Source organism: Equus asinus, chromosome 13 (genome assembly GCF_041296235.1).
Source record: "Equus asinus isolate D_3611 breed Donkey chromosome 13, EquAss-T2T_v2, whole genome shotgun sequence".
In the NCBI taxonomy this organism is placed as follows: Eukaryota; Metazoa; Chordata; class Mammalia; order Perissodactyla; family Equidae; genus Equus; species Equus asinus.
Genome location: NC_091802.1, coordinates 22,286,991 through 22,305,626, shown reverse-complemented (window position 1 = coordinate 22,305,626; position 18,636 = coordinate 22,286,991). Strand labels below are relative to the sequence as shown.

The window sequence follows — 18,636 nt, the reverse complement described above, 5'->3', positions numbered from 1 at the left end:
GCTCACTGAGAACAGCTCCACCCCCAGTAGTGAGTTCATATAACCCCAAGCTCACAGGACCAATGTAGAAACAAATCAGCACGTGGATTTATTTCCAGTGAAAAATCTAACAGTCACATGGAATGGAATACTTGCGTTGATATGACAGGCTTTTTCCCTATTGGAAAATCTGCTTGGGGGAAGTCAGATAGCAATGAGAATTCTAGTTTATTAGTTGACAATGAGAAATATCACCCATAGAATCCACAATGCTTAGTTTCTTGGTAAGCACAGAATCAGAACAAAGGAACTTAGATAAATCCAGCAATTAAAGGCATCTGGCGAAGGTGAATCCGTTTCACAGTAGGGATGGTCTTGCCAAAGGTGGAAAAAGATTAGAAGTCTGCTGCCTGCAACTTATTGTATCTATTTCCAAAATAGGAAAGGCCTTGCCAGTGGGGTGGGAAGTCTTGAAATTATTTTGGCTAAAATCATCCTCCTAGATGGTGTTTGGTTGGGCTGTCTTTGCCTCTGGACAATTTTCAAGGCTTCCATGCTAAACAACCTCCCCAAATTTCAATCCTTCCTTTCTTTGTATATGTTTGAGAGTAATCCTTGGATCTCTAGTTCTGTAGACCTTGAGAGTATACGTGCGCCTCTGCATGCATGTGCATGTGCGTGTGCGGAGGTAATGGAAGGAGGAAGGGAGCAAGCAGGTGGCATGCCAGGGGCACAGACTTTGTACTGCTCTCTTATTAGCCAGATAAGTTCTGCCTTCTCTAGTATACATACTGAGTTTCTGGATAAATAAGCTTCCCTTTTAAGGAAAGAGTTCTTTTAAATGTTTGAAAACTATTTTGTTAATATTACGTTTATGACTTACTGGCCTGAAAGTTCTTTCTCTTTAAAATGGTTGTATGTGTCTGTTTTGATTCATTATGTGTCGATTTTACTGTTTAATAATGTAATAAAAATAGTACACATCTTATTTTCTTCATTTCCAACTTTCCCCTCTCCCTCCATTCACAAGGTAGTATGGGAATAATTTCTAAGTATGGTGAACAGTGAGTGAGGTGGAATTTGGGGTAGAAACTGCGTAGACCCAAAGCTGGTGATTTTCAGTCTTTGGCGTGCTTCAGAATTTTCAAAGTACACACGCTCTGCTTTCTGGAAATTCTGTTCAGTAGGTGTTAGGAAGGCATCCAGGCATCGTGTGCTCTAAAGGTTGAGAACCATTGCCTTAAATTCCCTCTCTGCTAAAGGTTAGAATGGAAAAGTTAAGGAAAAACAATATACATTTATGTGGTCATTTTTGTTGATATGTGTATCATTGGAAAATTATGAAATAGGACTAGAAAGTAATAAAACTGGGTCCGTAAACTACAGATCATGGCATTATTTCTAGCCGCTTTCGATGTAGTTAGCACGCTTGCTGGCAGTGGCGAGGGTTAGGAGTGTTGCTCTGTCTTCCTTCATTGACCCAGTCAGTCTTCCCCTCACCACTTATCTTCTGTGCTCGCTCCTTTGTCATCCACTCTGGCACTCTGCAACTATTATTTTGAGCCTCTGCATACAGACACTTACTTAGGTGTTTGGGGAACCAACTCAATTTTCTCGGTTTTATACCACTTAAGAAAAGTGGCCAAAATGACGGCAGTAGTAAACATAATTAGCAGAGAATGTCCATGGTAAGTCTTTCTTCAACTCCCAATTAAAAAAGAAAAATTCTGACAAGAGAAAAGTTCTGGAGAAAGCAAGCAACATTTCAAGTTCCAATTACTTTAAAATCAAAAGCACCCGAAATGAAACAGGAAGAAAATCAGAGTTGAGGCCACCACACATGTTTTTAAAAATATCTTCACAGAGCCAAATAATGAATATATAATTTTATAGCATGAAAACTGGCCTGAAGTACACTTTAAGAATTGAATTGCAACAGTCATAGTGTCATATCAATAAAATATTGTCACCACCAATGCTACCTATAAATTTGTTCATAAATTCAGCTGCAGTAAAGGGATTTACTAGAATGTAAAAAGGGTTATTTTCTATCCCTATCTGTATTTTTAGAAAGACCTGGCTTTTTGTAGTGTTACCTATTCTGTATGAATATTTGTTTCAACTAGAAAATGCTTTTACTTTCATGTTTTCTGCCATGACATTGAGGATCATTTTCCTACTAGTGGTTTGTCCTCATTTGTATAACTACCCCCAGAACCATTTTATTTTATGTATATATTGTAAGAACCATGTTAACCATTTCAGGGTCCTAGGTTATAATAATATAGATGTCACTTTAAAGAAGTTTAAAGAATTTTTTGGATGTAGTATAGTTTGGACACATCTCAATGTCTGGCGCCGTATCTGTCATTGCGCTTTCAGCACAGTGTTCTGGATGGAACCATTCTTCCAGTTGGGCCTTGTGAGTTCAGTCTGCAGCCCCGTTGTGACGCCCAGGGCACAGTTCAACAGGATTGCTTAGCAATTCTTAGTCAGCTTATTTGAATGTAACATTTGAATTGCTCTTTCTGTGCTTCTCAGTTCAAATCCTGTGCTGAAGAACATGTGGCCCGAAGGCAAACTGAGCATTACAGAGGTGACCAAGCGCCCTCTGACTGCCGCCACCTTGTTCAAGAATTCTATGATTGCTCTGGTGGACAACCTTGCGTCAAAGGTAATTATTTTATTTTCTGAATATCCATTTTAGTTCATAGAGTTCCTCTCAATATGTGTTATAGAGAATGAATATATGATATGCTTTTTTAGGTAATTAGAGTAAAGCGAATTGATAAATATATATTTAAAGTGAATGTTATAATAGAATTTTTATTCTTACTTTTTGTTTATTTGTTTTTAACATGGCTTGGTAAAACCATCGTTTGCGTCCCAGATGAAATGCTTTTCTTAAATTTGGGCTTTTTGTCCTACTGTTGTCATCAAGGTTGGAAAGTCTTAGTGAGATCTTTAAAATGTGTATATAGCTGTAAAGTATAGCATGTGCCTGACAAAATGAACTTCAGCCTTGTGCTGAAGACAGGGCCTGGCTTAAAATAACACAAAAAACTTGAATTAAATAGCAATGTAGCATATCTGAATACAAAATGACCAGACAGAGTTTTAAGAGGAAGTATAGTATTTAAGTATTGTCCTTAGGCTGTTTTAAGTAGTTGAAATAAAAAGGTGTATTGTTGACCGTTATGTCTGTTTTTTATTGGTCCTTTGAGGTCTAATACTGTTTGATAACTTCAGTCTGTTTTTTCTTCTTAAAGAACAGAATTCTGCTCTTAACTACCGCTGTTGACAAGTTTGATAAATTAAGCAACATTCTGGGATGTGTTATGTTTAGTTCCTTCATTTTTATCTTTCTCTTCTGGTACTTTTCCTATGTATTTTCTTCTTCGTTATTATCTTTTTTTTTCCCCCCAAATCAACTTCCTCTCTAAGAATTTAAATCTGTACTGTTTCTGGTTACTTCACTGTGGATAAATTAGGCAAATGCCACAAGAATACGTCTGTTCACTAGCTTTCTGTTTCTTTTCATCAGGATTCTTTGGCCTCAAGTGACAACAAATAAGCACAATTTGTTGGCCTGTATAATCAAACCTCCAGAAAGGCAGGGGTGAGGACCCCAGAACCAAAGACTAGAATACCTAAACCCTCCCTTAAAACCCTTCCTCTTGTCTCTCAGCTTCTCTCTGTGTGGCAGCGACAACCTGCCTCATCCAGCAAGAAGTAGAGTGAACCTGGAAGGCATGTGACACGAGAAATAGAGTTGAACACGAATTTATAAAATCTATTTTACTAGTGTATTTATAAAGTATGTTTATAAATATATTGTTTATAAAATATATTAACTTGTTGATTAACTAGAAAAGAATCACTTTTATTTTCTAAAATTGGTAGTTAAATATGCGTTTTTTAAAAATAACAGTTCTAGAACCGTCCAAAAATTCTGTGTCAGGAATTGCATGCAGCATAATTAGTGACTTAAGCAAGGCAGACATTTATTTCTCTCTCCTGTCAGGGAAGTACGGAAGAAGGTGTCCCAGGCGTGGTAAAGCAGCTCTGAGGTGGTTAGGGAGCCGGGTTCCTTGTGTCTGTCTCCTCTACCATCCTGCCTTTGGCCTCCATCCTCCTGGTCCAGGATGGCAGCTGGAGGTTCTTCCCTTTTGAAGAGACTTTCTGGAAGTCTCTCACAGCACTTCAGCTACATCTTGTTTGCTCTACCTAGTTGCCAGGGGAGCTGGGAAGTGCATTTTAATTCTGGTCAGCAGTGAACCCACCTGGAAATATGTATTCTGTTTCAAAGTAGGAAAAGATCCTGCGTATGAGGTAGGCACCTAGTTTAGCAGTCTCTGCTTCAGCTTCCCAATCTGTGTGTTTGTGGAGGTGGGAGCAGGAGGCAGGGAGCAGGGCCAAGCAAAAGAATGTGGACAACTTATCAGTTCAGCAGAAGGCAGGAAGGTGAGCGGGGTAGAAACTAAGGAAAAATGTTATATTTAGAAAATACAAAATAATATGATAGAAATAAATCTAAATAATTGGTACTCACCATATATGTAACTAGACTCAACAGACCAGATAGGTGGAAAGTCCAGGTATAGCTGCTTATAGGAGGTACCTGAATGACACCTTGCAGAAAGATTAAAAACAAAGAGATGGATAGAGATGTATAAACCACTTCCCCCACCCCCCCAAAAAAATTGGTTAAAAGCAATATTAATGTGAGAGAGCATAAAATTTAAGAAAAAAAGTATTAATACAGATGAAGAAACTAATAATAAAATGAAAATAGGCAAGATGATAAAGCCGTTTTGAACCAGGTCCCTAACAACATAGCTGTGATTATATATAAACTCTACGAAGCACAAAAAGAATCTGAAAATTTTTAAAGGAAAAATTGACAAGTCCACAATCCTAGTGGGAGATTTTAAACCAGTTCTTCCAGAAACTGGTAGATCAACAGACAAAAACCTCAGTAAGAATGCAGGAGCTTTGAAGACCAAATTTAAACTTTAATAGATCAAAAGAGTTCTGTACCAAGGGAATAGAAAGTACATATTCCTTTCAAGTATACTGGAACATGTACAAGAATTGACCGCATGCTAGATCACAAAGGAAGTCTCAACCATTTTAACAAATGTATATACAGATACATTCTCCATCCCCACAGCAAGTAAAATAAAAATCAGCATTAAAAAAGCTTTTTTTAAAAATGTGCTTGAGAACTTCCAAAAAAATGCTCTTCTAAATAACTCACAAGTTGAAGAGGAAATCACAATGGAAATTAAAAAATTATCTGGAACTGAATGACAAAGAATTTATCAAAATCTGTAAAGTACTGCAAAGTGGCCCACTTGATATGTGTTCATAAAAGAACAAGGAGGATTGAAAGTAAACAAGTTCAACTCAAGAAGCCAGAAGAGGAACTCCAAAGAAATCTAAAGAAAGAAGTGAGAAATAATTTTTAAATAGCAAAAATTAAAAGTAATAGAAAGATGAGACAGCCCAGGTGGCCTAGTGATTAAGTTCAGCACATTCTGCTTCGGCAGCCCAGCTTCAGTTCCCGGGAGGGACCTCTGCCGCTCTGTTAGAGGCCATGCTGTCCTGGCAGCCCACATGCTAAAAAATAGAAGATTGACATGGATGTTAGCTCAGGGTGAATCTTCCTCAGCAAAAAAAAAGAAGAAAAAGAAACCAAAAAATTAATCAAATAGACAAATCTTTAATAAAACAGGTGAAAAAGAAAAAGACAAAACAATGCTATGGCCAGCCCCACGGTCGGGTGGTTGGGTTTGTGCGCTCTGTTTCAGCAGCCTGAGGTTTTGCCGGTTCAGATCCTGGGCACAAACCTAGAACTGCTCATCAGGCCATGCTGAGGCAGTGTCCCACATAGCACAACCAGAGGCACTGACAACCAGAATTTACAACTATGTACTATGCGGGCTTTGGGGAGAAGAGGAAGAAGAAAGAGAAAAGAAACAAAACCAATGCTATGAGTCAAAAAAGGGATACAAGTCCATACACTATAGAGATTTTAAAAAGCATCAAAATATTATAAACAACTGTAGGCCAATGAATTTGAAAAATTAGATAGTTTTCTAGAAAAATATGTGATCAAAATTAACTCAAGAGGAAATACAAAACCTGAATAAATCAGTAACCTTAAAGATTCTGAATCACTAGTCAGAAGTCAGCTTTCCCCCAACTCTGTCAAGAACATCAGGCCCAGATGGTTTTACAGATAAGTTTTACAAATCCTTCAAGGAGCCAATAATCCCCGTCACGTGCAAACCGTTTGGAGGCTGGGGAGAAGAGAGGCCACTACTCCACTGATGTTATGAGATGAGTATTACCTTAGAACAAGGTTAGTATGAGAAAATAAAATTAGCCGTCAGTTTCACCTAGGAACATAGATGTAAAGATCTTAAAAATATATATGAGTGATGCGTTTTCTGGCAACATGGTGAACAAAGTGCCCACTCAAACCAACTGAAAACAACTACAGTGTTAGGTAAATTCTAGACACGAGCTTCTTGAATGCAGCTGTGAACTAACAAGAAGGCAAGGAATATGCAGGCCTGGGACTGAGTGAAGGCAGAAGTTAACTGAGCGAAGGGAAAAGTAACCAGAGCGCTGAAGCTGCCTTTCACACTGTGGGGTTTGCTGAAGTGGGTAACGTTGAGTATGGTTGTTCAAGGCTGGGTCCTTGAAGCAAGTGAAGCCCAGGGCCTGCCTAAAGTAGGCTGTCTAATAAGAGATCACACACACGCACACAATGGTGGGTCTCCAAAGGGCTGCCTTCTCAAAGGATACTTCTAGAGTGAACTAGAAATACTTTCTCATTATCTGAAAGGAAAACTGCCTGTCTTAGTTCTTGGCACTGAGCCAAGGAGGATGGATGACCACTCCTTGAGAATTTGTCGTTATAAGCCGGTTTTTATGAGGTTTGCAGTCCAAATCCACACTACCTGTGTGGCCTGAAAAGGCTCAAGCCAACAATTTAAAGTGGTCTGGCTCTGGTATTGTCCCCAGGCGTCTGAAGGTAGCAAGCATGGTTTTTTTTCCTTGAAGAATCTGCCTTCATACCAGACTTTAAAGAATTTCCACAAAGTTCTAAGGAAAATAAGGAGTTCATGGTAAAGAATCACTACACACATAAAGAAACAAGATACCGTATGTGAGAGACAGACTAAACAACAGATTCAGACTCGTGAAAACTTCTTATACTGGAATTATCAGAAACAGAATATAAGAATGTTTAGTATGTTTCAAGAAATGAAAGGCCTAAAAATGTGAAAAAGAGCAGGTAACTAGGCAACTGATAGAAATACAAACTAAATAATTTAAAATTAAAAACTCAGTGGAGGGGCTGGCCCAATGGCGCAGTGGTTAGGTGCACATGTTTCCACTTCAGCAGCCCAGGGTTCGCTGGTACAGATCCCAGGTGTGTGGACCTATGCACCGCTTGTCAAGTCATGCAGGCGTCCCACATATAAAGTAGAGGCAGATGGGCACAGATGTTAGCTCAGAGCCAATCTTCCTCAGCAAAAAGAGGAGGATTGGCAGCAGATGTTATCTCAGGGCTAATCTTCCTCAAAAAAAAAGAAAAAAACTTAATGGATAAGTTTAACATCAGTTTGGACAAAGCTGAAGAGAGAATAGTGAAATGAAAGAAAGAATGGAAGAAATTATCCTGAATTCCACTTAAAGAGACCAAGAAATGAAACATAGAAAAGAAACATTAAGAGACATGGAAGATAAATGGAAAGATCTAACATGCATCTAATCAGAGTTATACAAGGAGAGGAAAAGATGAGCAGAGCAATCTTTGAAGAAATATTGCTGAGAATTTCAAGAATGATGAAAGACACCACTCTACAGAGTCCAGAATTTCAGTGTATCCCAAGCTGGAAAAATCAAGAGAAATCTGCATCTAAGCACCTAATAAAACCCCAGAACATCAAAGACAAAGAAAATACCTTAAAATCAGATTAGCTTTAAAGGAATAACAGTCTGAGAGAAAATAAGTGTAAATCAAAATTCTATACTGAGAAAATATATTGGAGAAAAAAGATGGAATGAAGAATTTTTCTGAAAAATAAAAACAGAGAGTTAGAACCACACTAAAGGAAACTCTAAAGGATGTCCGTGAGGCAGGAGGAAGAGTATATACTAAGTGAGAGCTTGAAATGCAGAAGGAAGAGCAAAGGAATTGGTAAATATGTGGACGAAAATAAACTGACTATAAAAATAATATTTTATTAGATTAAAAATACGTATTAGAATTAAATAGCACAACAACAATAGTGTATAAATTGGGAGGGGTGAATGATTATAATTCTAGGGCTTAAGGTCCTTGGTTGTTCAGGAAAAGGATAAAAATATTGCTTAGCTTTTAACTCTGGTGAGTACAAATGCATGTTAAATTTTCCAGTGTAGTCATTAAGAGAATAGAAATGAAGTTCTAACTTCCAGACTAGTAGAGGTGAGGGGAGCCAGAATGAGACAAAATAATAATCCTAAAAAAACATAGGAAAGAGGAGACAAAAGAACATAGGAAAGCCAGGACAACTTAAGCTGTAGAAATAAATCCAAGTATGTTAGTAATTACATTGAATGTAAATGGATAAAAATTGCCAAATCAGGTGAAAGAAAAAGAATACAGATATATGCCATTTGTTAATGACACCTAAACGTAATACAAAAATTGAAAGTTTAAGTTTAAAAAAGTATATCAGACCGATTCTGACAATCTGGGATCACCTTAATCCAGTTTCAGGACCCATAGTACCTCAGCAATGGGCCACCATCCCTGAAAGGGCCAAATTGTTTTCCATTCACCTTTAACTCCCAGATCTAGCTACGCAGGATTCCAGACCGGTGTCCCTTATCCATGGCCTCGGTTCCAGCTTTCATCTCCCTAGCTCCCCAAGGCTGTCAGAAGCTGTGCTCAGCCTGGTAGCTACCTATCCGGATCAATAGTAGTTTCTAAGACGAAAGCAGCCCTGAAGGCGGGGTGCGTCACTCTGGATGTTAGTCTTAACCTCATCTTGGCTATCTTATTAGCTCTTTGATACATTTAAGATTTTTTCCCTGTGTTTTGTCTAGTGCTTTTTCTTAATGACTTCATCAGGAAGGTTGATGTGAAGTGCCTAGTCTTCCATCACCAGAAGTGCAGGTCCCTGATTGCTCACTTTTTCAGAGTCTACACAGTGTTTTAAATGTTGTTGTCTCCCCACCTAGATTATAAGTCTTTTGGATATAGGGAATGAGTTCTTCTAATTTTATATACCTCTTCATACCTAATAAAGCACTCTGAACAAATGGTCAGTAAATTGTTAGATGAACCTGACTTGCCTTCGACTCTATTTGATAGTGTTCAGAGCAGTTTAAATAGATGAATATCTAAATACCATGCCTTCTGGCTAATACATACGTATATACGATTGGTATACTTTCACAAATGATGTTTCTTGCATAAAATATAGGGAGAAAAAGGTTAAAAGTGCAATAGAATAAGATCACTATTAACTTTTGTGACTTAACCTTTATAAGACATTTAGAATTTGTCAAATTTAGGATTTCTTAGGCTGAGTCAGTCTGGATATTTATAAGTGAGAGAGGAGGTGGCATTTATAAATTGAGACAGAATGCTGATTAAATATAGAGAAAGTATTTCCACTAGAATCCTTATCTGAAGATTTTTATATTACTAAGCGGGAGGAAAGGGCATTCCCCCACCCCTTAGTTGGTCCTTAATGTCTAATCTAGTGTTACCACTTCCTGTGCATAATCAGTCAATGCTGGTGAAATTCCATTAACTGGTTTCTGTTTAGTAAAGTACTTATACTACTCAAATGATACCTCATACTAAGATTGCTTTGCCCACATGATTTTATAAATTATTGAGTTCAAAACATTTTCTAATTCACACTGTAATTTTCTTTTCAACCCAAGGGTCATTTAGAAGTGTATTTCTTAATTTCCAAACATACAAGACTTTCTAATTATCTTTTGGCTTTTGGTTTCCAGTTTAATCTCATTTGGTCAGAGGATATACTCTTTCTGATTTCAATTCTTAGAAATTTGTTAAGTTTTGTTTATATATGTATAATTTACATTTAATATGCTATACACGTCCATTAGGTCAAGTTTGCTAATCATATTGTTGTCCGGTTTTCCTGTATACTTACTAATTTCTTTGTTTTGTCAGTGCTGAAACGTGATAAAAATCTACTTTGATTCTGAATTTGTCTGCTTCTCCTTGTTGTACCTTCAGTTTTTGCCTTAAATATTTTGAGAATTTGTTAGGCTTATTCAAGTTAGAACTATTATTTCTTCCTAGTGTTTGAATCGTTTATCATTATGAAATGTTTCTCCTTACTTCTGTATTGCTTTTTGCCTTAAAGTCAGCTTTGCATGAATAAAATAGTTACACCAGCTTTTCTTTTGCCCAGGGTCTGCATGGTATATCTTTTTCCACCCTTTTACTTTCAACTTTTCTGTGTCCTTATGTTTCAAGTTTGTCTCGTAAATAGCATATAGTTAATTTGGTTTTTTAATCCATTCTGACAATGTTTGTCTGTTGAATAAATCTTTTAGTCCATTTATTCTTAATGTAGTTACTATATGTCATGTTTAAATCAACCATCTTGCTAATGCTTTCTATTTGACTCCTCTGTATTTCTTTTTCTTTCCTTTTTAACTTTCTTTTAGATTATGTGGGCAAAAGGTAAACCAAATTTTATTCCTTCTGCTTGACAACTAAACTTCAGTTAAATTTCTAGCTCTGTTCCCCAATTACCCTAGTAGGATGTATATCAACTGTACTACAAGGCAACATTACTTATGATAAAAATTACCCCTCTTGGTAAATTGCACCTTTACTGGGAGAATGATAAATGTCTGGTGGGGATGACATACTTTGGGATTCCTTGAATGTGGTGACTTATCTGTTAGGCATGTCGCTTCCATGGACCCTGGAAGCTATGTCTTCAGAGTTGCTTTAAGAGATATTGGATCCTATGAAGCAAGAGGCTTTTAAACCAAGGGCACTTCCCATACCCACCTGATGTGGATCTCATCTACTTGCACCTGAGCTGTCACCTGGCTACTGTGTGGACTGCTGTAAGGGCCTTGACACTGCCAACTGGCAAGCCATGTTCTTGTCCTTCTGAGTAGACTTGTGCCAAGTGTGGCCTATGAGTCTTTTGAGTGAGAATGTTTAGTTGAACCTAAGAAGGCACTCTTTCCTTCCTCCTTCCCCACACTTGGTGTTATAATAATTTTTATTATTCCATTTATTCCCTTTATTATCTTGAAAGATTTACATCGTAATATTGTTTTAGTGGTTACTGGAGTTATTACATTATCATTCTTGAATATAAAAATCTAATATTATTTGGTATTTTTACCTCCTTCCTGGACAATGCAAGATCCAAGAAACATTTTAATTCCATTTGCCTTCCTCCCAACTTATATGCTATTTTGGTCATATTTTTTTTTTTTTCAGATTTTATTTTTTCCTTTTCTCCCCAAATCTCCCTGGTACATAGTTGTATATTCTTCGTTGTGGGTCCTTCTAGTTGTGGCATGTGGGATGCCGCCTCAGCGTGGCTTGATGAGCAGTGCCGTGTCCACGCCCAGGATTCGAACCAACGAAACACTGGGCCGCCTGCAGCAGAGCGCGCAAATTTAACCACTCGGCCACGGGGCCAGCCCCTGGTCATATATTTTAATTGTATACATATATATATATATATTTAGACCAATGAGATAACAGCATCATCATCATTATTGTTACTACTACATATTCAGTATCTGTTTAGATTTACTCATTTGTCGTTTCTGTATCACTGACCTTTATCTAGAACCATTTTTCTTCTGCTTGAACTTTATCCTGTTATATTTGAGGTCTGATGTTGACCAATTCTCTGTTTTCGTCTACCTGAAAGTATTTTCTACTGTTTTCATTCTTGAAGAATATTTTTGCTGGGTGTGAAATTCTAAGTTGGCGGTCTTCTGGATTCCGTTGTTTCTTTGGAGAAGTCAGCTGTCGTCTGTTTGTTGCTCCTTACACGTAATGAGTGTTTTTTCCTCTGGCTTCTTTTCTTTGGTTTTCAGAAGTTTGTTTTCAGAATGTACCTGGGTGTAGATTTTTTTTTTATCCTGCTTGGAGTTTGTCGGAATTCTTCAGTTTGTAACAGCTTGATTGTTTTTCATCGTTTTTGCACAGTTCTTGGCTATTAGTTCTGAAATATTGCTTCAGTCCCTTCTGTCTCCTCTCCCTCAGGACTCCAGTTACTTAGACCATCTCATGTATCTTCTATGCCTCTCAACCTCTCTTCTTTGTTTTCCATCTTTTTATCTCTCCATGCTCATTTGGGAAGTTTCTTCTCACCTACCTTCTAGTTCATTATTTTTTTCTTCAACTATTTCTAATCTACGCTTCTACTGATCCACTGAATTCTTAATTTCCATTATTGTATTTTTCAGTATCAGTTTTTCCTTTGGTTTGGACCTTTTTTATAGCTTCTGGTTCTCTAAAAAAAAAATCTCAATATTGTCTTTTGTTATCTTGAACATGTTAAGCCTGGTTATTTCAGTATCTCTATCTGATAACTCTCATATCTGGACCCCTGCAGGTCTGTGTATTTTGTATGTTACTTTGCTGTTTCTAATTCATGTTATCTTGATTCCTTATATGTCTGGTTAATTTTTATTTTGTTCCAAACCTTATGTTTGCAAAATTGTTTATAGCAATAATTGGAGGCCCAAATTTATGTAATCTTTCTCCAGGGAAGATTTACCTTTGCTGCTGTAGGCATCTAACAGCGCTAGTATTCCAAATCAGCTATTCCAGTTTCAAGGACTGAAGTGATTCAAAGTTTAACTATGGTCCCTGTGAGGGTCTGCCTACTTCTGATTCACCCTTATTGCTAATGGCAGCCTTTTGGGACCCCAACCCAAAGTTAGAGGAGTTTACCCATGACCTCTTCCTTTTCAGGCCCTAGTCTCTAATCTCGGTCCCACTAGCCCTATGAGGCTACTCAGATCCATCCACTTAATCTGGAGTTGGCAAATTCCCCCAGGAAAAAGGAGGTCTCAAACCTGGGCTATTCTCCATGGCTTCCCTCCTCCCCTGGATTCTGGCCTCAATATTCTCCACTATCTTGTTAGTTCTGCAATGTCTTTAAGCAGATGTTTTGCAAATTTTACTTGCCTAGCCTAGGTATCCCCAGCATGAGTGTTGGTTTAAATTACCTAGTGTGTCATTACTGAAGTTGAACCCCTAATATCCTCATTTCATGAATTAGGTTATTAGGTCCGGAGACTTTATCGTTGTTAGTTAAGAACAGAGACAACTAAGAGCTAAGTTGTGTAATGCATATTCTGTTACCCCAGTACCAAAGCGTACAGGTAGATCTAGTAGCATTTCAATATTTACTGTGCTCAGTGCCAGTTTTCTTAGTTTGTTCACCAAGCAGTAAAAACCTTGTATCCCAGGAAACTCACTGAAAATCCTCAAGTAAATAGTACCCCCTCCCTCACTTCCCCATCCCATTAAATTTGTTTTAAATTTATTGTAAGCCCTTTTTAAAAGTGAGCTACAACTTCCCCATATAAATGCTCCATTTGAAAACCATTACAGATTTAGTAAACATTTGTTCACCCGTCACTTTTTTAAAGTAAGATTCTGCTTGTGCTTTAATTTTTTTTATTGTGGTAACATTGGTTTATAACATAATATTTCAATTTCTGTATAGATTACATCATGTTCACCACCCAAAGACTAATTACAATCCATCACCACACACATGGCCTAATTACTGCTTTCATCCTCCTCCCTCCCCCGTCCCCTCTGGTAACCACCAATCGAATGTCTGTTTCCATGTGTTTGTTTGTTGTTGTTTTTATCTTCTGTTTATGAGTGAGAGCATATGGTATTTGACTTTCTCCCTCTTACTTATTTCTCTTAGCATATACCCTCATGGTCCATCCATGTTGTCACAAATGGCCAGATTTCATCCTTTTTTATGGCTGAGTAGTATTCCATTGTGTATGTGTATATATACATATACATATACCACATCTTCTTTATCCATTCGTCCCTTGATGGGCACTAGGTTGCTTCCGAGTCTTGGCTACTGTGAATAATGCTGCAGTGAACATAGGGGTACATATATCTTTACTCATTCGTGTTTTCATGTTCTTTGGATAAATTCCCAGCAGTGGATAGCTGGATCATATGGTAGTTCTATTCTTAATTTTTTGAGGAATCTCCATTCTGTTTTCCATACTGGCTGCACCAGTTTGCACTCCCACCAGCAGTGTGTATGAGGGTTCCCTTTTCTCCACATCCTCTCCTACATTTGTTATTTTTTCTCTTGTTAATTATAGTCATTCTGACGGGAGTGAGGTGATACCTCCTTGTAGTTTTGATTTGCATTTCCCTGATAATTAGTGATGTTGAATATCTTTTCATGTGCCTGTTGGCCATCTGTGTACCTTCTTTGAAGAAATGTCTGTTCAGATCTTTTGCCCATTTTTTAATTGGGTTGTTAGTTTTGTTGTTGTAGCAGTGTATGAGTTCTTATATATTTTTGAAATTAACCCCTTATCAGATACATGGTTTACAAATATTTTCTCCAAGTTGTTAGGTTGTCTTTTCGTTTTCTTGATGGTTTCCTTTGCTGTGCAGAGGCTTTTTAGTTTGATGTAGTCTCATTTGTTTATTTTTTCTATTGTTTTGCTTGCCTGGTCAGACATGGGACTTGAAAATATGCTGCTAAGACTGATATCAAAGAGCATACCACCTATGTTTTCTTCTAGAAGTTTCATGGTTTCAGGTCTTACATTCAAGTCTTTAATCCATTTTGAGTTAGTTTTTGTGCATGGTGTAAGATAATGGTCAACTTTCATGTTTTGCATGTGGCTGTCCAGTGTTCCCAGCACCATTGAAGAGACTTTCCTTTCTCCATTGTATGTTCTTGGCTCTCTTGTCAAATATTAGCTGTCCATAGATGTGTGGGTTTATTTGTGGGCTCTCAATTCTGTTCCATTGATCTGTGTGTCTGTTTTTGTGGCAGTACCATGCTCTTTTGAGTATTATAGCTTTGTAGCATATGTTGAAGTTAGGGAGGGTGATACTTCCAGCTTTGTTCTTTTTTCTCAGGATTCCTTTGGCTATTTGAGGTCTTTTGTTCCATATAAATTTTAGGATTCTTTGTTCAATTTCTGTGAAAAATGTTGTTGGAACTTTGATAGGAATTGCATTGAATCTGTAGATTGCTTTAGGAAGTATGGACATTTTAACATATGTTAATTCTTCCAATCCAAGACCACGGAATATCTTTGCATTTTTTTCTGTCTTCCTGGCTTGCTGGTTGTAATGCTCAGCTGTCTTTGGCTGCTGTGGTCCTTTCAGTCACTTTATCGGGCACGGGGAGCCCCTGCACAGTTGGCTGCAAGGTCTAATAGCACATACCTGTTTCAGTTTTTCTGTTAAGTGAGTAGGTCCCCAGTGTGGCTGGTTGCTAGGCTCAGGGGCTTACAATTGCTGTAGGCCTCCAGCCTACAAGGTTCTTGTCGGCTCTCTCAGGATTGCAGCTGAGTGGGGCCAGCCCCAGGCATGGGAGCACCCAGTTGTTTCAGGCTTTGGAAGGTGGGGCTGATCCCCGATGTGGCTATTTGAGAAGCACAAGTCTGTTGCAGCTGACAGGTCCCACTGCCTGCAGGGCCACACACCCTGTCAACATAGTTCTGCCCCGTGTATACGCCCCAACCCACTGAAGCAAACCCAGTCACCCCACTGCAGAGGCCCCACACACTCTGCCAACACAGGCCCGCTCCTTGTGCACGTCTTGCCCCACAGAGGCGGACCCACTCCCCTAGTTGCAGAGGTTCCAGGCACCCCACCTCTACGAGCCCGCAAGTTGCCCAAGGGCTTGCTGTTGTGTGAGGCCAGTCCCTAGGGCAGGCTCCTTGTCCTGGCTGAGCGGGATTAAATTGGTGCTCTAGTGGATGGCGAAGAGCCTGGGATAATAGGCCAGGGGAAGAATTCCAATGGTGTCTGCCAGTGTCTGTGTCAACACACCTGTACTAAGTCACAGTAATGGCTGCCACCAATGTCTCCAGTCCCTGGAGAGGTCTCACCTCTCACTAAGATGCACCCAGAGCCTATCAAGTGAGTCTCTTTCCACCAAAGGACTGTGCACCTTTCTTTCTGGTGATTTTAGGTTACTTTCTGAAACAGGTGATTTTGTGCATGGACCTTTTAAGAGCAGACCTTGTTTTGTCCCTTATGTCTGATAGCTTTTCTGGGGGTATTCCCCATTGTAGTTAATAGCCAGCAAAGCCGGGTATTATGACGCTTGTTTTGGTTGTGCTGAGACCAAGAACTGCTTATTGTGGTAATGCTCCCCTGCTCATATCCCCCGCTCCTCCAGGGAAGGCTGCATACCTTAAGGTTGCTCCCGGCCAGCCATGAAGTATCACGGCTAGAAGGTGGGCTTTTTTTCTCTCCAGAAAGGAATTTCTGCCTCTTCCACCTCAGTCAGCACTGTCCCTTTTTATGGGGTTCTTTTTATCCAGTTTTCAATTTTCTCTCAGCAGTAATTGTTCTAAGAATAGTTGTAAATTCATTGTGTCCATGGGAGGAGGTGAGTTCAGAATCTGCCTACACTGCTTACTTGACACCATCTCTGCTTGTGTTTTATAATAATATTGGTCCTCTGCTTAATATCTAAGCCAAGGATTGGTGTTCCAGAATAGGGAAGAAGTATCTATTAATACATAACAAGTCACCCTAAAATGTAGTTTTTAAAGCAACAACAATTTATTGTTTCTCATGATTTTGTGGGTTGACTGGTCAGTTCTTCTGCTGGGCTCCCCCGGGCTCACCAAGTGGCTGTAGTCAGCTGGGGCTGGATAGACTACAGTGGTTCCTCACATGGTATGGCTGGATGGCCAGATAATTTGGCCTCTTTCTTCCTATAGTCTTTGGTCCAGGGCTTCTTCACGTGATAGGAGACAGATTCCAAAAGGGCAAAGGCTCACAAGGCTGAGTGTCCACCAGTAACCCACTGACACTTCTGCCACATTCTGTGGATTAAAGCCGTCACTATGGCCAGCCCAGATTCAGAGTGGAGTGGAAACTCCACCTCTTGGTGGGCAGTGCTGCAAAACATTATGGTCTTGTTTTTCAGTCCCACAGGTGAGATGAAAAGAGGCAGTTGTGCAAGGCAGAATAATGGCCTCTGCCTTCCAACACCAGTTCTCTGATAACCACTGGGTGTCCTATAATTCAATTCAACTCTGATGCTAAACATGCAGAACAGCCATGTGAAGAGTTACACAGAGTGACAAGGTCTGGAAGGTCTGGATGGTCCCAAGAGCAGGAGCTTCTGTCCCTGTGGAATCAGAGTGCGTCAGCCTCCCAGGACATCAATGTGTTTGCCAACCAGGAAGCTCCTCAGAGCCTCAGTGTCTGAGATTTTTTTTTTAATTGGGGTTTCATTACATAAGCATGATTGATTACATCATTGAACTCAATCTCCAGCTCCCCTCCCCTCCCCAGAGGTCAGGCAGCTGGAAGTTCCAGCCGTCTAATCATGTGGAGGGTTTTCCTGATGACCAGCCTCTGTCTTGAAGCTGTCTAGGGACTGGGCACGACACCTTATTAGCATAACAAAGCTACTCCTATCACTGAGGGAATTCCAAAGGTTTTTGAAATTCTTTGCCAGGAACCTGGGACAAAGACCAGAGAGAGAGAGAGGTTGGTTGGTTTGTTTGTTTTTAACCACAGACACCCAAGGATATCCACATCCTAATGCCCAGGGCCTGTGAACATGTTATGTTACATGGCAAGGTGGAATTAAGGTTGCAGCTGGAGTTAAGGATGCTAATCAGCTGACCTAAAAATAAAGAGATGATCCTGCATTATCCAGGTAGGCCCAGTGGAAATACAAGAGTCCTTCAAACAGAAGGAGGGAGGCAGAAGAGTCAGAACCGGAGAGATGGCGTCATGAAAAAGACTCAACAGGCTGTGTCTGGCTTTCCAAAGATGGAAGAAGGCCACAAGCCAAGAATGTGGGCAGCTTCTAGAACCTGGAAAAGATGCAAAAACAGGTTCTCCCTCAGAGCCTCCAGAAAGTGACAGCCCTGCTGACACCTTGATTTTTAGCCCAGTGAGACCTATTTCAAACTGCTCACCTCCAGGACTGTATGAGAATAAATTTGTATTGTTTTAAGCCACTAAGTTTGTGGTAATCTGCTATAGCAACAATAGGAAACTAATCCAGCAGGGCTTAGATGAAGGAAGAAAATGGCATTACTTTTCATCGTGGAAGCCAGCATGATAAATATATACTTAGAGCTTCCTGTTTAGATGTTGAAAACTCTTATTCTATTCAAAATGCAAATAAATGCACATTCTTCTAATCTCTCCTAGTTCTTAAATTATTTACTACTCCTTTTCCCCTCCTGCCCTCGCTGGAGCTCCAAACTGCCTAATTTAACTACAGAGGACTCTCTCTCTTAATTAAAGTACATCTGTGTGTCTGAAAGATGATAGATCCAGCGAAGGGAAGGGAAGTCTTCACACTGGTAAGGAGGATACAGTTGACCTCGTTGGTTCATCCAGTGATCATTTGT

General features: G+C 39.3%; 1 protein-coding gene across 4 annotated transcripts in view; it reads left to right on the top strand.

Annotated features, from left to right (window-relative positions):
* Positions 1-18,636, top strand: part of MYO1D (myosin ID) — a 320,801-nt gene that overhangs the window by 116,881 nt on the left and 185,284 nt on the right. For all 4 annotated transcript variants that reach the window (XM_014862184.3, XM_044744534.2, XM_044744537.2 and 1 more), the window contains exon 14: positions 2,521-2,653. In XM_014862184.3, coding sequence (XP_014717670.1) covers positions 2,521-2,653 — 133 coding nt within the window. The remainder of the gene's footprint in view (positions 1-2,520; positions 2,654-18,636) is intronic.